The 23,455-nt window shown below is 35.1% G+C and overlaps 1 protein-coding gene across 2 annotated transcripts in view; it reads left to right on the top strand.

Moving 5' to 3' along the window:
* LOC145768917 (uncharacterized) overlaps positions 1–23,455 on the top strand; it is a 74,141-nt gene that overhangs the window by 141 nt on the left and 50,545 nt on the right. The window contains exons 2-15 of one of the 2 annotated variants that reach the window (XM_082580522.1): positions 1,094–1,202; positions 1,948–2,050; positions 2,264–2,458; positions 4,050–4,180; positions 6,361–6,440; positions 7,557–7,664; positions 7,799–7,950; positions 8,367–8,428; positions 9,035–9,137; positions 11,289–11,447; positions 12,151–12,278; positions 13,898–13,989; positions 15,085–15,257; positions 23,241–23,406. In XM_082580522.1, the coding sequence (XP_082436648.1) occupies positions 1,094–1,202; positions 1,948–2,050; positions 2,264–2,458; positions 4,050–4,180; positions 6,361–6,440; positions 7,557–7,664; positions 7,799–7,950; positions 8,367–8,428; positions 9,035–9,137; positions 11,289–11,447; positions 12,151–12,278; positions 13,898–13,989; positions 15,085–15,257; positions 23,241–23,406 (1,761 nt within the window). Of the gene's footprint in view, positions 1–1,093; positions 1,203–1,528; positions 1,545–1,947; positions 2,051–2,263; positions 2,459–4,049; positions 4,181–6,360; positions 6,441–7,556; positions 7,665–7,798; positions 7,951–8,366; positions 8,429–9,034; positions 9,138–11,288; positions 11,448–12,150; positions 12,279–13,897; positions 13,990–15,084; positions 15,258–23,240; positions 23,407–23,455 lie in introns of those variants that run through there. The other variant, XM_082580526.1, reaches the window with a different exon arrangement.

Raw genomic sequence — 23,455 nt, 5'->3', positions numbered from 1 at the left:
AGCTTAAGTCTATAAGCATGAAAATTAAAAAAAAATTCGTTAAGACAAAATGAAAAAATTCTTTAATGAAGAAGGTCAGATAATTTTGTGTAAGTGCGAAATTTTGTTTTGAATTTAGTTCGTTTATTAGTAAATCTTTGACAAACACGCCAGAACACATCACTGTCAACTTTAGGACATTTTTTTCGATTTGCGGTGCACAAAATTCGTTCAAGAACACCATCAAATAAACTCGTTTGGATTTGGAAATGATCCGGAACTAATATGAAGAAAAGTCTTTATGTATTTGTGAAAAATTGGATGAAAATTTGACTTAAACAGCTTAGAATTTTTTGAAGTTTTGAAACTTCAAATTGGTTTTAAGAAAGGGCAAAACAAATTAGAGTAAAAAAAGAGAAAGTAGGCCTATCACACTTAATTTATGAGAACAAGTTTATTATAGAGCTTTCGCTGCACTAGCGTGGCTTCCTCAGTACATATATGTGACAACAAAATCAGCTGATGGACTATTCTTCTGAGATTTAAATTCTAATATTAAAATACAACTAAAATTAAGTTATTCCTAAAAAACAAAATTTCGTTTCTAACACTAGTTGCAACGTTCATCTGATGAAAGTTAAGTAAAAGCAACGACAAACAAGTTGATTTATTGCTTCACTGACGTTTCGCGCACCATGACGATGCGCATCCTCAGAGCGAATAACATTCAAAATAAAATAAAATTTACTCGCTATGAGTAATAACATTTATAAAAATAAATGTTATTTGCTCTAAAGATGCGCATTGTCATGATGCGCGAAACGTCAGTGAACCAATAAATCAAATTATTTATTGTTGCTTTTATTTTCACTTTCATCAGATGAACGTTGCAACTAGACATTCAACAAAATTGCTCGTGCTAGAAACGATACGTATTTTGATGAACACTCAAACTTTTCAGTATTCAAACCAAAATTTTTAACGTGTAAATTTCTATATTAAAGAAACCGACTTTGACGTATTTGAAAAAGTTCATTTATAAAAACATATTATAAGCAGCGTTCCTGCTGCAAGTTTGAAATATGATTAAGTCGTTGCAAGTATGATATTACAGGATTTTCCACATCCTCGGAAGAGTTGTTGCTAGTCGTATCAAAAGCCGCCCAAGAATTTACTTTTGAAGGACCGAACAATGTTGTCGAAATAGAGGCTAGGGTGAGATTGTTATTAGTTTGTAATAAACATATAATACATGCTGTTTGAATGCATTTTTGTCTTCCACTAACATTAAGTATTTAATCATTTTTTTTCCATTTTAGCTGGATCAAATGTAATTATCACATAGAGTTGGTGAAGTTTTAATTTGTCTTGTTGTACGAGTTAATCATAACATTGATTAAGATACGTCGATAAAAACACATTTTTTCACCAGCAAAATAAGAAGGGCATCTTCGAGTGTATTTCTTTTCATTCTTTACGTTTTAACAACGTAAGGTTTTGTTTCATGTTTCCATGACTACGCATCTTCGTGCAAAAACACTGACGTGGTGCGAATAGGACGAACGGTAAGAACAATTAAACAAATAAATACAAAGCACCATTGTAAAGTCAATATAACTATAACGCTCAATATATTACTATATTAACTATATATTACTTATTATTATATTACTAATATAATACAGTATATTTAAAATATAATAATAATAATACAATAATATATAATATTACTAACATAATACTATATTAATACATTATTTTTTTTTTACTTTTAACACCTTAATTATAATGTTTAACGATATTATCGTTGACATTTAATCTAGCAACGATAGGATACTATAGTTTGTAGGTTTATTCAGACACAATGACCTGTTAACAGTTATCACTTGAAATTGCTGTTAGAGTAGAGCTGCTAATAAACAAGAATTCCGTTTCAAATATGAAACTACCGACAATTCTTCCCTACAGAATTTCGCCTGATTATATCAAGCAAAAACGAACGGATTCCACAACCTCAGCGATATCTTGGATTGCCAACAATTCTCCTAATGGAAATGTTCGGAAATTGGAAGTAAGCACGATGTTTTCAAATTAAAGTCAGTCATAAAATTAGTTTCCATAATTTAGATTCATAAGTTTCACAGTTTCATAATGATCATGAACAATAAATTTTTCTATAACTTTTAAGTAAAGAAAACTCACTTTCAATATGCCTCAAAAATAAACATTTAAGCTGATACAGGCTATTGTTGGTGCTTGTTTTTAAATCGTTCATGCATTCCAGTTTTCGTACGATGCCAACCACCTAGAGAAGCACGAAATTCCAAATCCCAAAATCTACGACGATGTGTTGAGACATGAAGTGCTTCTCCATTACCTTTCGTTGCCGGAGTTCCCTGATATGCAATCCAACCCAATCGAATCTAACCCCGGCCAACATTTCACTACCCTAAATATTCTGTTCACCTTAGAATACGAGGTTAGACTCTTAGTTAATTTTGTTTTATGTTAATTGGTACCCTAAGCTGATTTTATTTAAAACCCAAACTTTTACATGTTTTAGATCAAGTTTCTTTTACAATTTGTATATAAAAAGTATTTTAATTAAATTTTATTTTACATCAGAGTTTGAAAACTAACGTGAACGCAGATATTACAGATAGATGTTTTTAAATTCAAGCGAGAACTAGATATATCTGATAGTTGGAATAACAACTTTATTTATGAAAAATTGATTAGATTTCAGAAGTTAAAATTATTTGCGACTATCTTTATTCAGACTTTTTGCAAAGTTAACAAAGTACATTCGTTTTTTTTCTTATTTCATTTGATAGCACCATATGAATAGGCAGAGGTTGGCACGCCCTACTTTGAAAGTAGCGCGCTATTGCTACCGCTACAATATGTTAAAGTTGTTGCGCTCCCTTTACTTGCAACCAGTTACTGAAAAGTAACGCGCTACCGCTACTCGCGCTAAAAGTAGTTAAACTAAAAGCTAAAAGCTAAAAGCTGAAAGCTAAAAGTTAAACAAACACTGGAAAGCTCTATTAAAGTACAGTACCGTGTGAAGTCAAAGTGATCGTAAAAATGAATGGTAGGCTTAGGCTATCACTACTTCGTTTACACTGTTATTTACACGACATTATGGAAAACAAGTTCAAGTAAAAAAAAAATTAAATTCTAGTGTTTCCATCAAAAATCTATAAAAACGATTCGTTTTTTTCCATGAAATAAATTTTTGTAACAATAATTGTGTTGCGTAACAGTATGTATTCCCATGGGGCACAATCAGGATGTCATTAGGTCAGTCGCCATCTTACAGCAACACATTCAATTACACCCTCATGCACATAGGTGTGCAGAAACATGCACATTGCATTCATGATTGTGAGAAGAATTCGGAAAACGACATCACATATATAAGCATCACATCACAACATCACCATATTATTGTCATGTATCGTTTATATTATTCTTCTCAATGGAAGCGTGTGATAGAGTTACTGAATGTTTAAATTAAACACAAAAGTAACATTGTAAACATCATATCTTAAGTTTCCATTAGTGCAAGCTTTAATGCACACTGCACAAAGAACAAAATGAAAATGAAACAGTGAGCATACACTTCCTCTATTTGCAAGTTGGCCGAACATGATAAACAGAAACCATCCCCATCTATTCCAACCGTTCTACGCTCCATACAAAATACGACTAGATGTTGAAATTGCATTAAGAACAAGTCCATTTTTTCCTTAAAAAAAACAAAACAAAAACTAAAAGGGCTCTACATTTATTACCAACACTTGCAAAAAGGGCGATCAACTAAAAGCAACACACCAAAGATTTTCCAAAGGAGGCAAGTTCCCTGAATTTATACTTTGAAAACTATTTTAGAATTTTAAAACAAAACATCACAAATATAAAAAAGCAATTACAGGTATAACGCTGTCATGCAGAAATGACTCTGACTTAATGCTACTATACATTACTCTATGATCCTTGAAGCTAGACCAGTTACACTTGGCAATATGATTTAGCTATACCGTTGTACAGCATTGCTCTATTTATAGGGTTGGAAAACCGCCTTTCCAGCGACTCCAAATATCCACTGCAACGCGACGAATGAGAAGATAGAACAAAAATGCGTGGCTGAAGTTGAAGGCGCTCAAAACGTCCTATTGGGATTCGTATCAATGAAGATGTAAGATCAATGTCTAAAATTCTAAACTGTTTTTATCTTTATTGTGTCTTTTTATTGTGTTGTAACCTTCTCCGCACGATCGTCGGACTTTATTAAGTATCACTATGGACTATACATTATACAACCTTCACATAAGTGGAGCATAATTTGATAGTCGTTTTTAGGGAGATGAAACCAATGATTGACTGTCTTCTAATGACGATTTGGGGTTTTCTTACAAACTGTAACAATTGGAAAGAGGCGTTTCCTTCAAGTATGATACTAGGAAAAACACAATAAACCATATCATCAACAACTCCACGATATCCATTTACAAAATAAATAGAAGTGGATGGAAAGGTATACATTATCATGAAAAATTAAAATGGCTGCTTTTCAGTTTTTGTTTTCTGACAGCTTTCATGATAGCTTGCTCACTTGCTATCCAGGGTTGAGAAAAACTCGTTTTTTGGGTTTCAATTAAAAAAGATGTAAAAAAGGTAGATTCATGGCCACCTAAAGATACGGCCTGATTTGTCACATTTTGCAGAAATTTCCAGATTTTTCTAACTTTGGGCGAACGTTTAAATAAATTTTTCTAAAAATTAGATTTTTACGCTTTCTTTATTCTTTTCCCCAGATGACACAATAGGTTTTAACATCCTCACATGTTGAAAAACAAAGAAAATTTGATTTTGTAGATTTTAGTCAGACTGTTAATTTTCAATAACAGTCTGATTTTGCGTTTTTCAACTTCCTTTTTCTCATTTGCTACTGCTTCCCCAAGGCAACAAAAAAGTTTTTTGTCATTGGGAAACCGCAAAAAGTAAAAATATCTCAAAAAATGTCAGTCAAGCACTAGCAGTAGCTGTAATCAAAATATGCAAAATGTGACAAATCAGGCCGCATCTCCAGGTGGCCATGGTAGATTCAAGCTTATTTCACCTCAAAACTACTTTTACCAATGAAGTGCCTCTCACTCACAGTACATGCTGGCATAACTCAATAAAATAGTGCACTAGGGCTGTTTAACTATGAGGCTTTATTGCATACATGGGTTTTATAGTGTAGTACAAAGTTGTATTACTTGATTTTTCTGTACAAAAATATTCACTGTGTTTTCAATTTATCCTTGGAAATTTACTTCACAATCACATCCTGAAGTCATAATTTGAAGTTTGTTTTAAGTACCATGAAGACTTTGGTTCATTTTTACAATTTTCTAATAAAAACTGGACAAATATGAGGCTCTGGGTTTTTTATGTTTTTTTTTTGTTTTTTTTGTAAGTGGGTTTTTTAAAACAAGCCCACCGTTTTTTGTGGGTTGGGTGTAATACCAACTTCCCTGTTGCTATCAACATCTGTGAAAACTGCTTTGAAAAGGTTCCGCTTTGTGTGTACTTAGATTACATGCTTTGTTTCACGCAAACAAAGCCTTCTTGTCAGTTGTTAATTCGAAACTCAGCTTTTGGTTCAGGGAAATTCCAATATTGCCTTAGGCCACTTACTGCTCCCTGTGCCAACAATTATACTGTAGGCCTATGTGGTAAAAATATAGACCCTCAACCAAACATCTTCATGAAAAATATTGATAACTGGAGATAAAAAAGAATAAACCCTCAGAGACTCCAAGTAAAATGTGTCTGTTGTGAAAAGGTCAATGATTTAATTGGTAAAAATATGGAGCCTTTTCACTAGAAGATCAAACTAGAATGAGAATTCTCTACTGTATTGCCTATTTGCTACAGTGTATATTTTCTAGTTCAGACAGCTTAGTGTATTCCATTACATTCAGGGCCATTAAGAGGATAATTTAGGCCCTGTACCAATTATGTCTTTGGGCCGTAAGATCAAGACACTTCTAAAAGAAACACGGTATATCCAAAAAATACAAAATGGTTTCTTCAACTTTTTGGGCTACTTGAAAAAGTTTACAGCTTTTAAAGTTACGGGCCTCTAAAATTATTCCGAGGTCATGTCCAAACCTACCTTTTGGACCTCCCAGTCAACGCTACTACATATTTTCCCAAGCTGTTTTGAATGGATATTTACAGGTTTGGTACAAACAAGGTCTCAATCAATACCGAAAAATGCAGTAAACGTGAAGCTAGTGTGCCTGTTGCTTAAAATTATGATTGAGATTATGAAATATTATTTCTTAATTTCAGAGTCCTTATAAATTCTGTTTTTTGTGCTTTTAGGAAAAAAAAGCCTTTTTCACCATCAACAACGACAGAAGATTCGAAGTCGTTTTTGAGAATCTTCGTCAACAAGCTATTTGGTATAATACAAAACTATTTTAGACAAACACAAAAAATTACTTTGGTTTAATACGCACCAAGATTTGCAAAATATCCAAATGTTAGAAAAGCATAACAATGACTACACTAAATGCTGATTGAATAATTTAATAATTTTTTTTGTATTATTTATTGTATTTACATTTGGTCCTGAATCATGAATCTAGGGTGGTATAAGGATAGACCCTCGGCCCCAGAGGCTCACACATCAAAGAAGAATTTGGTTTTTGTTGGTCTTGTAGAGCGAAATAATGGAAACTTTGAATAATTTGGTGGCAATGTTAATAATACTGTATAAAGTAAACATGACGTGCAAGCAAAAGTACTGTGTTACCAATAACTGGGTTAATAGCGATATTTTTAATTATATTTTATACATCATAATGCGAACACAAGAAAAAAAGTTTGTTAATAAATGTAAAGCAACTTTTAAACCAAGAGCTTTAGTCAATTTTTTAAAACAGAAAAGGTTTTTAAATTAAAGATCCTGCAGTTGTTTTATTTCAAAAATTTATTGTAAAAAGACAGTTTAGAATAATGTTAATAACTGAGACATGCATTTCCAGTGTGGTAGATTTATTATGGTTGTTATAATTGATTATTTCACGTTCCACAAAACAACATTTACCTCCAATACGCAGATACAAAAGTTTGTAAGCCTACTTATAGTTGTAAGCTTATACCAATTAGCCAATTATAATTATCATTGGTGAGCTTGAGGGTAGCTGCTTGACTTAAAGACCTTGAGTGGTCACATCGCAGCCTCCCGTTGCTGTGATTCTATTGTCAGTTGTTTTGATTTTTGATTGTGATCTTCAACAGTATTACTGTACTTTGTGTTTTGATTTACCGTACTTCTTTTTTTTTTGCAGCTACCAATAAACATCTCTCTATACAGGAGCCTATTAGAAAAGCAAAATAAAAACAATTTGTAAAGCAATCTTAAAACAAGATTTTACATAGACTCCAGAAAGAGGCTGGTCGTTTTCATATTCCTACCCCTCAATGATGACGCTCTTTCTAATAGTTAACCAGCAACTTTGATGTGTTAACTCTCGTGTTGCTTCAAAATACTATTTGATTCTTCTGATTTCTAGATCAGGTTCCTGAACCCATTAAAGTTCCATCACAACCACCAGCACAAGTCCGATATCGTTCCTTCCTTTCAGCCAGATCAACTAACACAACTGCAACGGACACTTTCGGTACATTATCAATTTTCTAAAAAAAAGTTTGTAGACCCTTTTTCGTACAAATATTAATTCTTTTGGCTGGATTTTTAATTAGATTAGTCCTATTTCTAATTGGCACTAATAGGCTATTTTGTCTTTTCATCCAGGCCTTCAAAACATATGGGACAAAGCATCGCTCCTCCGTTGGAACTTATATAGCATTTCTCCGTATTGGTATACCTACAATTATGACGATTCAACATATCCAATTGATTCCATCATTGACGGGGGAAACGATATGTTTGATCGGGGCAATCAGGTAAATATAGATCCAGGCTGATACTGAAGCAACATTTGTTTAGTAAAATCATACCAAGAATATCATTTTAATCAAAATCTAGAAATTGCTGATATTTTGCGTGTTTCGTAAATGAACATATTTTCGTATTGAGGTAAGTACAATTATCACATCATCTTTTTAAGCTGTATTCCAAAATTTATCCTAATACCAACTGTCAGTTTTCTTGTGCCAGTATTTTTTGCAAATTACAGCAATGCAACACAACATGATTCCATTAGCCTATAACTTAAGTTTATGATTCATTTTAGTCAATGGAGCATCTTACTTGAAATTTTTTGTTGTTCTGAAGCTGTGTAGTGTGTAATCAACTTCGTAAAGTTTAGGTTCAGTGTAAGCTTTGGTATTATGGTTTTAATGCTTGCTTTAAATTTTAGATCAAATTTTACGAAGACAACGCAGAACCCACAGAGTATTTGCAATACAACAACGCGTCGACGTAAGTGTTCAATTCTGCGGTATTCGATATACAATTTGCGAATTTGATTCAGTGTTCATAGTTACATTCAATTATTTAAATAGCGTATCACGTTCCTATTGAAAAAATGTGTATTTTTTCGAAAACAAATGTGTTCTTTAACAAACTGGTTTTGAAAATACGTATTTTTTCTGCACTTAAGCGTAATATTACAGATTATAATACTCAAATATGTCGCACGACGATTGATTGCAATATATGGAGTTTCGCTTTTTGCAGCATAATTGTTGCTTGCTACACAACGTACATTAGACATTAACGACCTGTTTTAACCACAAAATTCGTCATAGCACATGACTTGGGAACTGTGTTCCGAAAGCTGGTGCAATTCGCCATTACCCCAGAAAACTCATAGCATCAGTCTAAAGCAGATCGTTATTATCTACGTTGTGAAATATGCTATTGATGTGTTTATTGTAAAATTGTAGTGTGTTTAAAACTGCACCATACTTGTGCAGTTTTTAGGTGGTTGCAAAAACAGTGTTTTTTAATTGGTTAAGTTTAAAACTTTATGTTATCATTATATTGTGTTCTTCTCAGAATTAATATTCTTTTGCATCTTCATAGCTTTGAAAACTTTGATGTCATCGCTGGGGGATCGTTCTTTCCGTTCATGACGTTGGCATGGATACGTAATGACAAAGGACAATCGCATACGTACACTATGAAGGTTAACTGCAGACGTTTTGTAAACATGCCCCATCAAGCATATTAGTCTTACATCTTACATTGATATTTAATATTTGACATTGATATTTAATATCTGAAAACGTCTAGCCAACATAGGGATATTTCTACATGTTTTTAATGTTGTAATGTAAGTTATGTTGGCTAAGTGTTGAAAAAGACGCAGTTGTCAGTTCAAAGGTTGTTTTAATCTTAAACTATGAAAGTTGACACTGCAAAGTTAGTTTTCAAAATAGCTGAGGAAATAGTTCCACAAGGAAATACAACCTGGTCGAACATTTGTTGGCAAACCTCGTCCTTTGTTGTTATACAGAAGATAATCAATAGATATTTTGCCAACACGTACACTTTGGCATGGGACGATGTTTTGAAAAGAACCAAAACACTTTCCTGACACATATACAGTACACTGAAACAAAGAGCTATTGTTGTTTCACAAAGTTGGTGTAATGTTTTTTGTCAAACTTTACAATATCTTCTTTTGAAACAATGCTGTTTGTTTTATTATCTCGAAGTTTCAAAGCGTTTCAAACGCCCTGTCTTTTGAGCACATTTTAATTAATTAACTCCGTAGCCTAGGGGAAGGGAAGGTAATTTGATACACTTTTAACATTTTTGCCTGTTAACTGAAAATTACGTGACACAAACTATTGATTTTAAGCTGAAATGAAAGTCTGATCCCTTACACACTTTTTAAAAACATTTTCACTTTTCTATTTTTGTTACTTTTTTTTTAATTGAAATTTTAAAAACGTCACTCAAATGTATCAATTTACCTTCCACGGAAGGTAAATTGATACACCCGGAAGGTAATTTGATACAGTAAAACTAATACAGAAATCCCTTTAGACAACAAAGCAATAAATGAAAATTTAATATGTGGTTGGCGTGCTTGGGTGCAAGGATGACTGTTGAGGACCACGTGTGCGGCGAAGCTTCTGCAGCGGGATGGACATGGAAAAGATCATTGGCTGGAGTTCTTATTCAAGGGGGGTGCTTTGCGCTGTTCTCATTTTTTGAAAGCAGATAGCGTGTAAGCCTACGAAAGCCCATATAATTGTTGTTTTCCAAAGTAGCAGGTCTTGTTAATAAAGAATAACTTATTTAAATCAACTAGATCAATGACAACATTTATTACAGTCACAAAAAAGAGTTTAATATACTGTATCAATTTACCTTCTCCACATGTATCAATTTACCTTTTTCAAAAAAAGTTATAAAGTTCTGATTTTTGTATGCTTGGATGCACATTGCAGAAAAAACGTGACAAGCCCTTGAAGCCTTATCAATGAACTGTCAAATGAGTTTGGTTTCATCTTTCAGGAGCTTTTCTTTAATTTTCCAGACGAAAATAATCATGAGTTAAAAATTTTACGAAAATACTCAAAAAACAGACTTTTACAATTTTATGCCATAAAAGCACGAGTTAGCTGCATGGTGCAATTTTTGTAGGCATTATTTTCACAGATCTTCCACCTAATGACAATATTTTTGTCTAATGTTTTTTGTACATTTCTGTAGGGGGGGTGTATCAAATTACCTTCCGTATCAAATTACCTTCCCTTCCCCTACTTGCAATGTTTCTTCATGGAAATAACCTGCTGGCAACTTGCAATTTGGAAGCTTTATATTTTAACAGCTCTAGCTATGATAATTTTTAATCGCTACAATGTGGGCGTGTTTTGATTGACAGTTCAAGCATTGATATCACAGTAATCTGATTCATTGCCAATTGGTGGTTATCTGACATTTCCATATAAATTAATTTTTGATTTGCGAAAGTATGTAATAATTTTGCAAAAACATGAAATAGTCGAAGAGATCCAAACAACATTTATAATGCTGAGTAGGTCAAAAGATGATGAAGCTGCTTAGTTTACAAAAAAGCAACCTACTAAATTTAAGTATAGTAAGCATCACAGCACACACACAGTAGGAGTACTTACTTACGTTTCTTGGAGACCAAAAATTGACTGAATGGTTTCCTCTCAGTGTAGTTCAGAAAACAAAAGGAAAATCATTCGTTTTCAAATGTTCAGATGAAGAAGATACATTATACGTTCATGTTTAGTTATCTTAAAAACAAATTAATCCTTTCAGGTTATTATATTTATGGCATGAAATATTTTCGCAGGTAAGCGGCAATCTAGGAACAGATGGAGAAGGACTCATGGAGCAATTCGATGGGAAATTGACAATTCAACCATCAGTCACTGTCGAGTATCATGTTTTCCAAGTGTACGGGACTGATGACCCGCCTATTTGTGAAGTGTACTTTACAGTAACAAATCAGGTTTGTTAATGGAAATTCTTTTAAAACAAAAAATCGCTTAGTTTGAACTTTATAGGTATTGTAGATCATAGGGATAGAAAACTACATCCGCTTTTGGATTATCCGCAACAGTAGAAGGGTTACGTTTTTTTCTGATTTACAAAATAAACTTCTTGTTATGGGTTATATTAGAGGAGTGGTGTTGGTTTTGAAGTAATTTAAGGTTTTTAGTTGAATGCAAGCCAGTAGCAAAGCATAAAATATAAGTTAATTTGGCAATTGGCCCTTCTTATGTTGTCGGAACAGCGGAGTTGCGCGTCCCGTAATGTACTGTAATCATTAAAGCAAAGCAAGATGAGGGCAAGAAAATGCGTTTATGGCAGAGTTTACGAATTTCTTGTTATTGAATACATTACATTATCTAAAATTTTCGGAAAGACGATTTGCATGCCTGCGGTTTGGAGTTTTGTATTAGGCTGGGTTCTGTGGGAGGGTTAGTTTCATTGATAAATAAATCTTTATTCCAACAAAAACTAAAACCTATCATCAACAAATTTGAATAGTTATAAGTCGAAGTGGGTACGTATTTCAAATAACATTACAGTCTCATATCAAATTAGAGCCCAATTTAATTAATTTATAGACGTCTTTGCAAACATCTTTCATATAACCAATTACCTAACCTTATTTATATGTTATACTGTTGCAATTCAATATATTATAGGCGTGGAATTCTGTCGCTGGAGATGCCTTTGTGGCAAATTTTTCCGACCAAACTGATGACGTCACAAACTCGGTTTCTCTCACAGGGAAGCCTCAGAATGTGTTGATGGGATATGCATTGCTGTCTGTGTAAGTGGGGATGTTGTTTTTCTAGAGAATGTAAAATGTAAATATTATAACATATAAAATGAAAGAAAACATACAATTCATTTGTGATAACCATAGGCCATTTGTGATAACCATTATTTGGTAAGTTTTGGATAAGGCTTAGCTGTACTAAAAGCGTCCTAACACGAGAAAGTATCGATGTAGAGCTAACAAAAATTTCAATCCACAAAGTAGACAACTGTTGTTTTTTATGACTAATTATTATCATAAAATGTTATTGAAAAGATGCTAAAGTCATAGAAAGGATCAGTTCGTATAATTTATCATAATATGTTGTTGAAAAGTTTGTTTAATTATTGAAATTCTGAAGACCTTCACCAAAAACCCTGAAATGGACATGAATTCCCAGTGTAAAAACCAGTAGGTCAGAATCAAGAAAATAAAATATCTTCTGACAGATATAGACCCACAACAATGTTTGATATGAACGACTCGGTTACATGTCTTGTAATGCAAAGGAATTTGTATTCACACGAGTGTGGCTACCTAAAGACACGGCCTAACTCGTCACATTCCTCAGAACTTTCCAGACTTTACCAGTTTTTGGGGAATATCTAAATGAATTTTTCTAAAAATGATATTTCAGAGTCTCCTTTGTTTTTCCCAGAGGACACAACGAGTTTTAACATCATCAGACGTTGAAAAGCAAAAGCAATTTGATATTAAAAGTTTAGTCAAACTGTTAATCGAATTTTAACAATATGATTGAACTTTTTTTTTTTACCGACTTTTCCCAATTATTTGGTGCTTTCACAAGGCAACGAAGAGCGTTTATACCATTATACGAGTCAGCAAAAAATCTTAAGAAGTTGCAGTCAGACACTAGCACCAGCGGTAATCAAAAATTGCAAAACGTGACAAATCAGGTAGTAGCCTATAGGTTAAGCAGCCAAGACATTCAGTTCAATTATAAACAGCTAAAAATTTATTTCGATTTGCCAGCAGCTAGATTATCTTCAGTTAAGCTTATTCAAATAAAACTGAACTGTCTCGTGTGATTTTTTTTGTATTACAGTAGGTTAGAAAAATCACTTTTGAATTGATAGTCCTGGGTTTGAAACTCATTCGAAATTAATTTTTTACTAAAAATCTTATATTTTCATTGATACTTTTAAATGACCTGGTGCTTTGCGCATTGAAATGGCTTTTCCCGTAATAGGAACCCTCAAGAGCATTACCACGTTTGATAACGCAAGTAAAGTCGGCCTACATAGCAACTGTTTATTTTTTTGATTTTATCTTGTTATTTGTGCTCATGTAACCTTTTAAAAATGCACTTAATTTTTTTTCTCTTTGTTTTTCCAAATTTAAAAAATGTACTAAAGTGCTACGACCGTGCCATATTATATGCACGTTATAACGTCCGCATTTTTGTCGTTTCTGCCTTTGTCTTGATATGTGGTATGATTGGTATGTATTGTTTTTCATAATAATGGTCAGAAATCAAAATAAACTGAACTAAAAACATTTTTGTTTGTTATATTTTTATTTTAAAAACGATTCATTGAGCTTACAGAATCTCCAAAATATCGTAAGTATCATCTTTCCAGCTACCACTTCTTACGTTGATTACTTTCCAGAATGAACACAACTAAAGTCCAGCAGAACGAGATGGCTGAAATATTTTCCAAACTTGTTGAAGTTTTAGAGGAAGATGAAGAAGACTTTTCAGGTAGGTCAATTTTTGCTGTGGAAAATACTTAATAAAAAATATGGAAATTGAATCACTATTATCAAAGTAACCTTTACACTACAGCCTTTTCCACCCTTTGCGGGGCCGTCAGAAGGTGCTGAAAAACATGCAAAAGAGAAATCTGTAATACTAAGGTACCGTACAAATTAATAGGGTGGCTGTGTACTCAGAAAAATTCATAAAACTTTCGATAGTTTTACTATTAGAGAACCATCCGAAGCTCTAAACTGCCTGACTTTGACTGAACCTGGACCAGTTGCAGCGTAGATGTTGTTATAGTTGCGGTACAGCATTGACGGCGATTACGTCTTGAGAGCCTTTATGACAAGATCTTCGGCTGTGTTTAGAAATGTAGGTCTACGGCCGCTGTGAGGAGAGGGCGGAATCTGCGCTATTTCACGTATTTGAGCTTGAATTTGTTACAATGACGAGACTTATACTCACCATCTCGAAACGCTTATTTAATACGTGGTCGCGATCAACGTGCAATTGCTGACGTACTTGTCTTCAGCTACTATATAACATTTTTTTATCATTTTTTTAAAATTTGTAATAAAAGATTTTTCATTCAATTCAATTTATTTTTTCTTTGTCAGAAAACAACAGCAATGATAAAAGTACAAATAAGTTTAGCGTACAGGAACAAAAACCAAAAAAAGGAAAAAAAACAAATAACACAGAAGTTTAAAATGCGTTCTTAGCATCTTTGTTTGTGTTTTAAATTATAAAAATATTTACTTTTACATTAACAAATAGCTGGAAAAGAGAACAATGAGCCTTTAAGGTTCAATATTTCCACTCTGGTGATGAAACTGATTAGTGAAAAAAATGTTCAAACTTTGTGTTATTTTACACATATACAAAAAATTATTACGTATATCTGTATTGAAATATCTTTACCAAAAACACTTAATATCTTTTGTCTTTTTTTATGCTAAAAGTCAACGCTCTTTTTCGAAAGACAAGAAGGAAAGTTTTTGCTTTGAGCTGGAGTCGAACAGACTCCTATTGAGCTTCGACCAGTTTTCTTCACATTCATTATAAAACGTATTTGTATTTCAACAATCTTTTTAGGATCATGTGGAGGAACTTACATTCTTTCCAACGAAACCGGAGCAGTTACAATTGGTTCACCAAGCTTAAATTCGTATGATTCTTATCTGTATTGCACATATGCAATCCAAGCAACTTTTGGCTCAAAAATTGAAGTGATTCTTTTGTATGGAGGTTGGAATTCTTACCTTTCGGTGAGTTTATATTATAAAACTGCGTAAAACGAAAGCTTTATAAATAAAACCAGACGATATGCTTTTACAAAGAAATTTTTCACTGCATTAAAACGAAACATTTTAAACTTTTAAAAAGATTTTGAAAATGCCACACACCAACATGTGAAACCAACTAAATTGGTAATGTTGACAAAGTATTGAAAAGGCGTCACCCGTCCATAACTGTTTTTTAAGGCTGCTTTAACAAAGCAAGTTTAAACACTCTGAAAGAGTTTGGGTTTGCACTTGAGATCACAATGTTAGCCTACATGTAGATGATTGAAACGCTCTCTAACGGTGGAAGTTGCTTTCAGAGTCAACAAAGCCTGTAGTACATGCACTCTAACACTATTTGTAAACAAACTGGGTCACTCACTATCAAATTAATAAACATACAATGAACAATTACCATAAAAATTAACAACATACATCAAAAATTCAATAAACATGTTATTTGCTTTGACCCAGTTTTCTGTTTAAACTTTTTTTAATTCATTTTAAACGTTTTCAATATCTTTTTCAAACCAGGTAAACCACGTAGCGCAATTCTACGTAATTCGTAATTCGTAATTCTACGTAGTGTAATTCTACGTAGCGCACAAGAAAAAAAAGAAAAATTCGGAATTTTATAGTTGAAAGGTGTGGTACAACTAACACAGAATATTTAGTGTACAACTTATTTCAAATATGCAACATTGAGCTATAAAGGGTCAATTGAAAGTAGTTTCCTTGTTTCATTTTGTTCGTAAATATTCATTAATAGCATCGTGGATCTCGGGTGGTAAAAGGATAGACCCTCGGCCCCAGAGGCTCACACGACGACGACGATTTTGATCCACAAATATTAATTTTACTCTCTCAATGTCATGTACTTCCCAAACATTTTTTGCATGTATAAAACATAACCCCTTGAGGCTTTCAACGAAGTAGCGTACGGCATTCAATATGTTTTGGATAGCATTATCAAACCAAGTAACCATATTGGCATAAACTAAGTAAATACTAAATCCACGAATCAATCCCCTTCCTGCGTACGCCACTGAACAGAAGGTTAATTGTGCTACAACAATGGATCGGGCGTCGTCGAGGTCGATCTAGTGAGAACTGCAAGTGCTGATGTGTCTCATAAGAGATGCAAAGGCCTTATTCCTTCGATGAATCAACACTTGGCATTGACAGTAAATTGAGTAGAAAACTGAAGCAGTCTTATTCGAAAGTGAAACGGAAGAAAAGGGTATTAAAATTGTAGGCTACTATCAAATTTACATTGAGCAAGATGCGAAAAGAGATTGTTTCTTTTAAGCTTCTGGCTAAAATTAAAAGAAAAGATCGTTTGTGACTTTAAAGTTATGGTACAAAATAAGCTTTTAAAGATATTTGTTTCCAACATATAGCATAATTGGACGAATGCTACAATGTTGTGAATATGTAATTTGTGAGACTTCAATCTTATCAGTACAATTGCGATGATTTGTAAAAATTAAACGTTAAAGTCGGTACAAGCTTTTTTTTCTCTTTAAAAATCTAAATTTTGTAGCAAATGTATCCATCGCCTAAACTTTAATTTTGAACATCTTTACCTGATACTAACCTTAACCTTTCCACTGTGTGGTGTAACTTCAAAAGTGTGTGCGTGATTTGCTAGTTAACTTTTTGTCAAATAAACAATCAAATTTGTAATGCCGCCGTACGATTTTTTTTAATCTTTTATATCATTATCAGCAAAGTGTGCCACCATAGCATGAACCTGTCTATCGGCCGACTTGGGTCAAGCGCCACATAATCCGAAAAAGAGTCGGTCGCTTTCATTCAGCGTTGCCAGATGGGGAATAGGATACCAAATTAAAAAACTCTGGTGAAATTTAGAGGTCTTTGGTGCCAAACTTTTTGATCTTGGAACCAGACAACTTTTATGTAAAATCTGGTAAAATTGTCCCCACCCAACATTTTTAAACTTTTTAGCGAAAAATCTCTGCTCGCATAGAAAACGTTTTGCAAGATGTTTGCGCATGCGTGATGGCAGTGTATTATGTCTTCAAAATCGCCAAAGCATCTATCGCCTTCGGTAGATTGAGGTCTAACGTATGGGAGAGGCCGGGAATCAAGCTGCCCACAAAGCGAAAAGTTTACAAAGCTGTTATTCTGACGACCCTTCTGTACGCATGTGAGGCCTCGACTCTTTATAGGAGACACGAAAGGCAGGTGAACCACTTCCACCTTTCCTGCCTCCGAAAGCTTCTCAAGATTCGATGGCAGGACAAAGTCCCAGACACCGAAGTTCTCAGTAAAGCGAACATGCCCAGCACTCTTACCCTCATAAAAAAGCACAAATAAGATGGGCTGGCCACTAGGGTGGCTCGTTTTTGAACTTTTTGTTTTAATTCTCTCGGGGTAGTGGAGAAATGGTGCCAATGAGTGAGAAAACGCTCATGACAAAATTTGAGATTGGTAAAAAATTGTCTTCAGCCTCCTCATGGGGCCCAAAAATCGAAAAATGGTGTCAAAAACGCATTTTTTTTAAAAATATTTTTAGTTTGGGTAGATACAATATTGTTTAGATATATTTATTTAGCCTAAGAAAAAAAATTGGAGTCATTGAACTATTCCTTTAGCCTCCTCACAGCTTCTGAAAATTCCCATTTCTGAAAATTTCGCATTTTTGTGGGTGGTTACATGATACATAATTGCGTTAGACATTTTGCCAGCTATAAAACGTCATTGTATTTCTCTTCATAGACCTGCCCTGATCTGTTGCGTCATTTTGTAATGAAATTGGGTTAATTTGGTAGGAAAAAGTGACGTCTTTTATTTGAATTTACGTCACTGACGTAGTTTGTAGTTATGTAACCACAAACAAAAATTCGAAATTTTCAGCAAAATGGAAATTTTCAGAAGCTGTGAGGAAAATGAAGAAATAGGTCAAATGACTTCAAATTTTTTTTTTAGGTTATTTAGATATATCTAAACAATATTGTATCTACCCAAACTAAAAGTATTTTTGAAAAAAATTGCGTTTTTGACACCATTTTTCGATTTTTGGGCCCCATGAGGAGGCTGAAGACAATTTTTTACCAATCTCAAATTTTGTCATGATTGTTTTCTCACTCATTGGCACCATTTCCCCACTACCCCGAGAAAATTAAAACAAAAAGTTCAAAAACGAGCCACCCTACTGGCCACGTCCACCGGATGCCGAACCATCGCATTCCTAAACAACTTCTCTACGGAAAACTGACTAACGGCAAACGTCATGTAGGTGGTCAAAGAAAACGCTTTAAGGACACTTTAAAAGCTTCCATGAAAGAATTGGCCATCGACGTAGATTCGTGGGAAGACTTAGCCGCAAAACGACCAACTTGGCGCAGTCTTATTTACATAGGTGTACGAGAAGCATGTTTTTGGGGGTGCGAAAGAATTTTTGCCCAAATATAATCAACTGCGCCTAAGCAAAAGTACACTTGTAAGAAAAAGCAATAATATAGCCTTCAAGAAAAAAAATTGCATAAGGCGTTAACTGACAAGACTTCCACAAAGCCATTGGTATGGTAAGTAATACCATTAAGGGAGAGAGAGAGAAATCTTTATTTTGTCTGCTGCGAAAAATAGTAGCCTATACGGTACAAATATAAACCGGTACAGATATATTCGACAACAGACGACGGAGTAATTGACACTACACTAACGAACCAGTAGAATGCAGTACTACCGGTACATGCCTCTAAAACTGCAAAATTGAACTAAAAAGTATTGATTAGTAGATTAAATACAGTGGTAGACTGGTGGTATGCACAAATTTAAAAGAAGTATTATTTTGTTTCCCCCGCTTCGTTGTCCAAATATATCTGCAATGCTATTGACATCCACTTTATTTGTTGTTGGTCTTTCCAAGTAGGCCACAACAAAGCTAAGTTTGACAGTCGTGTTTGGCCCATTGTTGGTCTCACTCTCAGATATGTCTTCAGTCGTCGTAATCCGGAAAAAGACGTTTCGGCTAAACATGAAGTTGCAGGACCTGTTGCTAGAATTTTTGCAGCTTTTGCAAAGTGGGGCATAGATTTATCTAATTCATTTGAAATTAGGAATTTTGTACGTTGTACAAATTAAATGTACAGCAGTTTTGATTTCGCTGTTGTTTGTGAGTTGGTGAAAAAGTTGATATTCCAGGAAATCCTGTTCCACGGTGTAAAATTTAGATATCAACTTCAAGCTTTGTTGGTTGGCATTATTTTTCAGCACTACGGTACATCTGCAAGAGCAGTCTTCGAAATTAGCATATTTTTACTTCGGTAAAAATGTTGCCGAGGCCAAACGGAAAAAGTTGAAATTGCCTCGGCAATTGCTGTGAACATTTATTACGGAAAGATTGTACCAACACACGTAAAACAAGAAGCGAAAAAATAACTAGAGTAGTCTAAGCGCAGGCGAAGTAGGAAGTAGCTTAACCCAAATAAAACATCCAGCAATTGTAAGATTGAATCAACATCCTAGTCTGGTGTAGTCTAAGAAAATTAGTTTTTTTTGTGATTTTGTGGTCCTTACAAACGCTCGTGTGGCTTCAGCATTTTTATTGCCAACGCTAATGCGTCATTCATGCATCTGCGTCGGCAATCACCTTGGCAATTGCCGACGCTAATTTCGAAGACTGAAGAGAAAGCAGTAGCATACTTTCGAACTTTTGTTCGTAAATTTTTCAGGTAATTCTGCAGTAACCCTGTCAATCGCATCATAGTATACACCAACACGTGCTCTTTCCATGTCAGTTTGTTCATTTTCTGTTTTTGTAGCTGTAATTTTACCACACAATCCTTGCATCCTTTTTGAAGGTTTTGACTGACGATGCAAAAAATACCAATACTTGAGTCTTGTTCATTGTGTGTGTTAGATTTTCAACAGGTCCTTGAAAGGCCTGCCTTTCGTTTTACTGCATTACTCCCGTTAATTTGTGTATTCGCCACCTAGCGTCGTTTCCCCTTCATTGTTATGTTATCGCTGTTTGCAAATGGCAACACTCACCACGAGATTGTCTATGGAACATTCGAGACGTTTTCGTTTTTGCTGTTAGTTTGCCAACTGGCCGAACTTGTTAGCTACTGTAGTCTGTGACTGAAAATTGATTGAGTGATGTTTATGCTTTGTTAGCTGCTTCTCTGTTATGTATTTCTATTTGAATAAGGACTTAAGTTTGACAATTGTTAGGGTGATCCCTATTTTACGTGTAAGCTGTCTGATTCCATATTTGCAGCTCAATATCTCTCAAAGTTCAACTTACTGAGTCAATCACTATAGAATCCTTCGCGTACAAGTGCATCATTTGGCATTACTGATCCGGTCATACTACCGTGCGTCATTGGCCAACCTGTGAAACTTGTGTGCCGTACAGTGGATTTAGAACTGTTTGTCAACAAATTTGAAAAACCGTATAAACTTCATTGCTGCGAAGCAGTCATTGGAAACCGAGTGATTTCTTCAAGTTGGCGTGCTTTAACAGTGCTCAGTCCTGCCGGGTGGATTAGGAAAATCGTGACGTCGCCGGCGCAATTAACTACCGTACCTGTTGTGTTCGCGTCGCACACAACAGTGTGTTTGAAAGCTTTATGAACATCATTCCAAATGTTAAAGAACTTTTCCTCATTCCTGTGATTTCTTGAAGTGAAAATAGTTCCAAGTACAGTTTGTTGGGCTGTTGCTATGTCCATTTCCTTTCCCTGGAAGTAGGCCTATGTTGCCAGGAGATTGGTAAATGAAAATATAAATGTCAAAACTTCTAGTCCCAAAAGGAACTGGACATCACAAACAGCTACAAATTGACCCCTGCCGGCCTGCCATCAACACAGGTTTTGGGTCCTTTTCATCACTGCAAGTTTTTTTTGAGCTTTTTTAGCAAGGTAGGCTATGTTCCGAAAATTCTTTTTTTTAAGACTAAGGAGGGTAGATAGGTATAAAATCTTGCCCAAACATGAATTCTTGCCCAAATTCTCCCTGCACTCCCGGCTCGTACACCTATGCTTATTTGTAAAGGCGCAGAATCAGCTGAGAAACACCGTACGCTATCTGCTGTCAGAAAACGAGAACATCGCAAGGTCCGAGCCTCAAAAAACCCTGGACCTAGTCAACCATCCTTCCAATGTCCATCCTGCAGCAGAAGCTTCACCGCACAGATAGGCCTCATCAGCCATCTCCGCACTCATGTAGCCTACACTGACCAAAGCCCACACTAAAAAAAAAAGAAGCTTGATCTCAGTCTCATTGGCCATCTTCGGAAACGAAGGGCGAACATCATCATCGTGTCTTCAAAAACTATTTGTGTTTTTAGACGAAATTGCTTTATTTAGGGTGTTTTAAATATCTGGTGAAAATGTATGCAATCTAGTGAAACTTTAGTTATTTTTTGGTGCCAAGCAGCTTTCCGCATCTGGCAAGACTGCTTTCATTCCAGTATTTCCCAATTGGGTTTGGCCTCCTCATCAGCCTGCGAATGCGGCGCCAACAAACTGCTAACCATGTCGTTTTTGAATGTCCCATTTATAAGACGCCAAATGGAATGCATGGTATAGCACAGGGGTGGGCAAACTTTTTGTACCGAGGGCCACATTTGAAAAAATGTTGCAGCCGGGGGCCGCACACTCTCATTACAAAGTAGGAAAATTTACCCTGTGTATAAATAAACGCATATTCATATTAAACACAATTTTTGTATTTCACACTCAGTAACGTTTAAAGCTATGCAATCATCATCACAAAAGTTAATGAGACTTGTGCAACTGTTCACAGTTTTTCACAATCTTCTGCAAATTGGGAGCAAGTTTGCTGGTAGATATCCTCATAACATCATGCAAGTTGGTGTCTGTCAGCAAAGACCTGTTCTTCGACGTGTTTATTTTTAAACAAGAAAATGCTTGTTTGCATATGTAGGCTATGTGGATCCAAACAGTGTCAAAAACTTAGCAGCAAAGTTTTTTAAGTTTGGAAACAAATCGTCAGGCAAGGACGTGTAAAAGTCAGGCAGTGAATCTGACTTAAACTTCTCTTTCAACTCATTATTTGCTTGCAAGTCCAGCAGTTCCAGCTGTAAATCCTCAGGATCAGAATAAACTTCTGTAGTGAATGGAGAGCTGAGCATATTAAACTGCGGTTCCAGGTTCTTTAAGTCTTGGAACCTTCTGCCGAATTCGATAGCCAAGGTATCCAACTGAACTTTATACTTTGCTGCAAGTGCACCAGAAATGTTTGCTTCTTTCAGCAAAGGAATGTGACAAAACCTGTTGTTACCAGCTTGTCTGAAGAACAATGACAGCTTCATTTGGAATGATTTAACGAGAGCGGTGGGATGGCGCAACGGATAAAGCGTTGGCTTTCCAATTATGCAAACCTGGTTCGACTCCCAGCTTCAGCTGGTTGTTGAAAACACCGCTCACCTCTACCCAGGGTGTAATAAATTGGGTGGGCGTAGTTGCTGAAGTAAAGGCAGCCGAGAGAAAGGAACTGGCCACCCTACTCTCCTTAGTGCCGAAGGCTTAGTACAATGAGAACCTTATCTTCTCATACCCGACACTTGAATCAAGTATGGAACCCCCCCTTAACGTGGACGTACTTCTCGTGTGCAAATCAACCATTGCCCTGAAGTTTTACATTCAATTCGTTCAACTTTTCTGCAAGTTTCTGCAAGTTTCTGCAAGTGCCCGCGGGCCGCATGCGGCCCGCTGGCCGTAGTTTGCCCACCCCTGATATAGCAGCACAGGACGACGCTATGCACTAACCCTGGCTTTCTATCACCTGTTTTGAAATTTAAACAATCTTGTCTCACAAAAAAGAAGATGGTCATATCTGGATGTTTTCATAACTCAACTTATCATCAACGCTTTATCTAAAAATACATAATCGTTATCGCTTGGTAACTAATCTCAATAACAGCTTTAACTTTGTGTGTGCAATTACCTCAAACGTTATAAACACTTTATACAGATTCGAGACAGTTCTATTGGTAGTTCACATGGTATCAGCGGAAGCTCACAGCAAGTCATATGGACTTCTCAGTCTGACACAATCTCCCTGATATATCAAAGGTACTCATATCCATTCTACTCTACACTGTTTGGACTCACTGAATTTTCCGCCCAAATCAGAGAATGTAAGTAACACGATGCTCATGGCATGCACAGTACCGGTAAGTGTTTTTT

The sequence above is a fragment of the Aplidium turbinatum genome, chromosome 1, assembly GCF_918807975.1.
Source record: "Aplidium turbinatum chromosome 1, kaAplTurb1.1, whole genome shotgun sequence".
In the NCBI taxonomy this organism is placed as follows: Eukaryota; Metazoa; Chordata; class Ascidiacea; order Aplousobranchia; family Polyclinidae; genus Aplidium; species Aplidium turbinatum.
The sequence above is the reverse complement of the archived record's forward strand: the minus strand, read 5'-3'. Positions and strand labels throughout refer to the sequence as shown.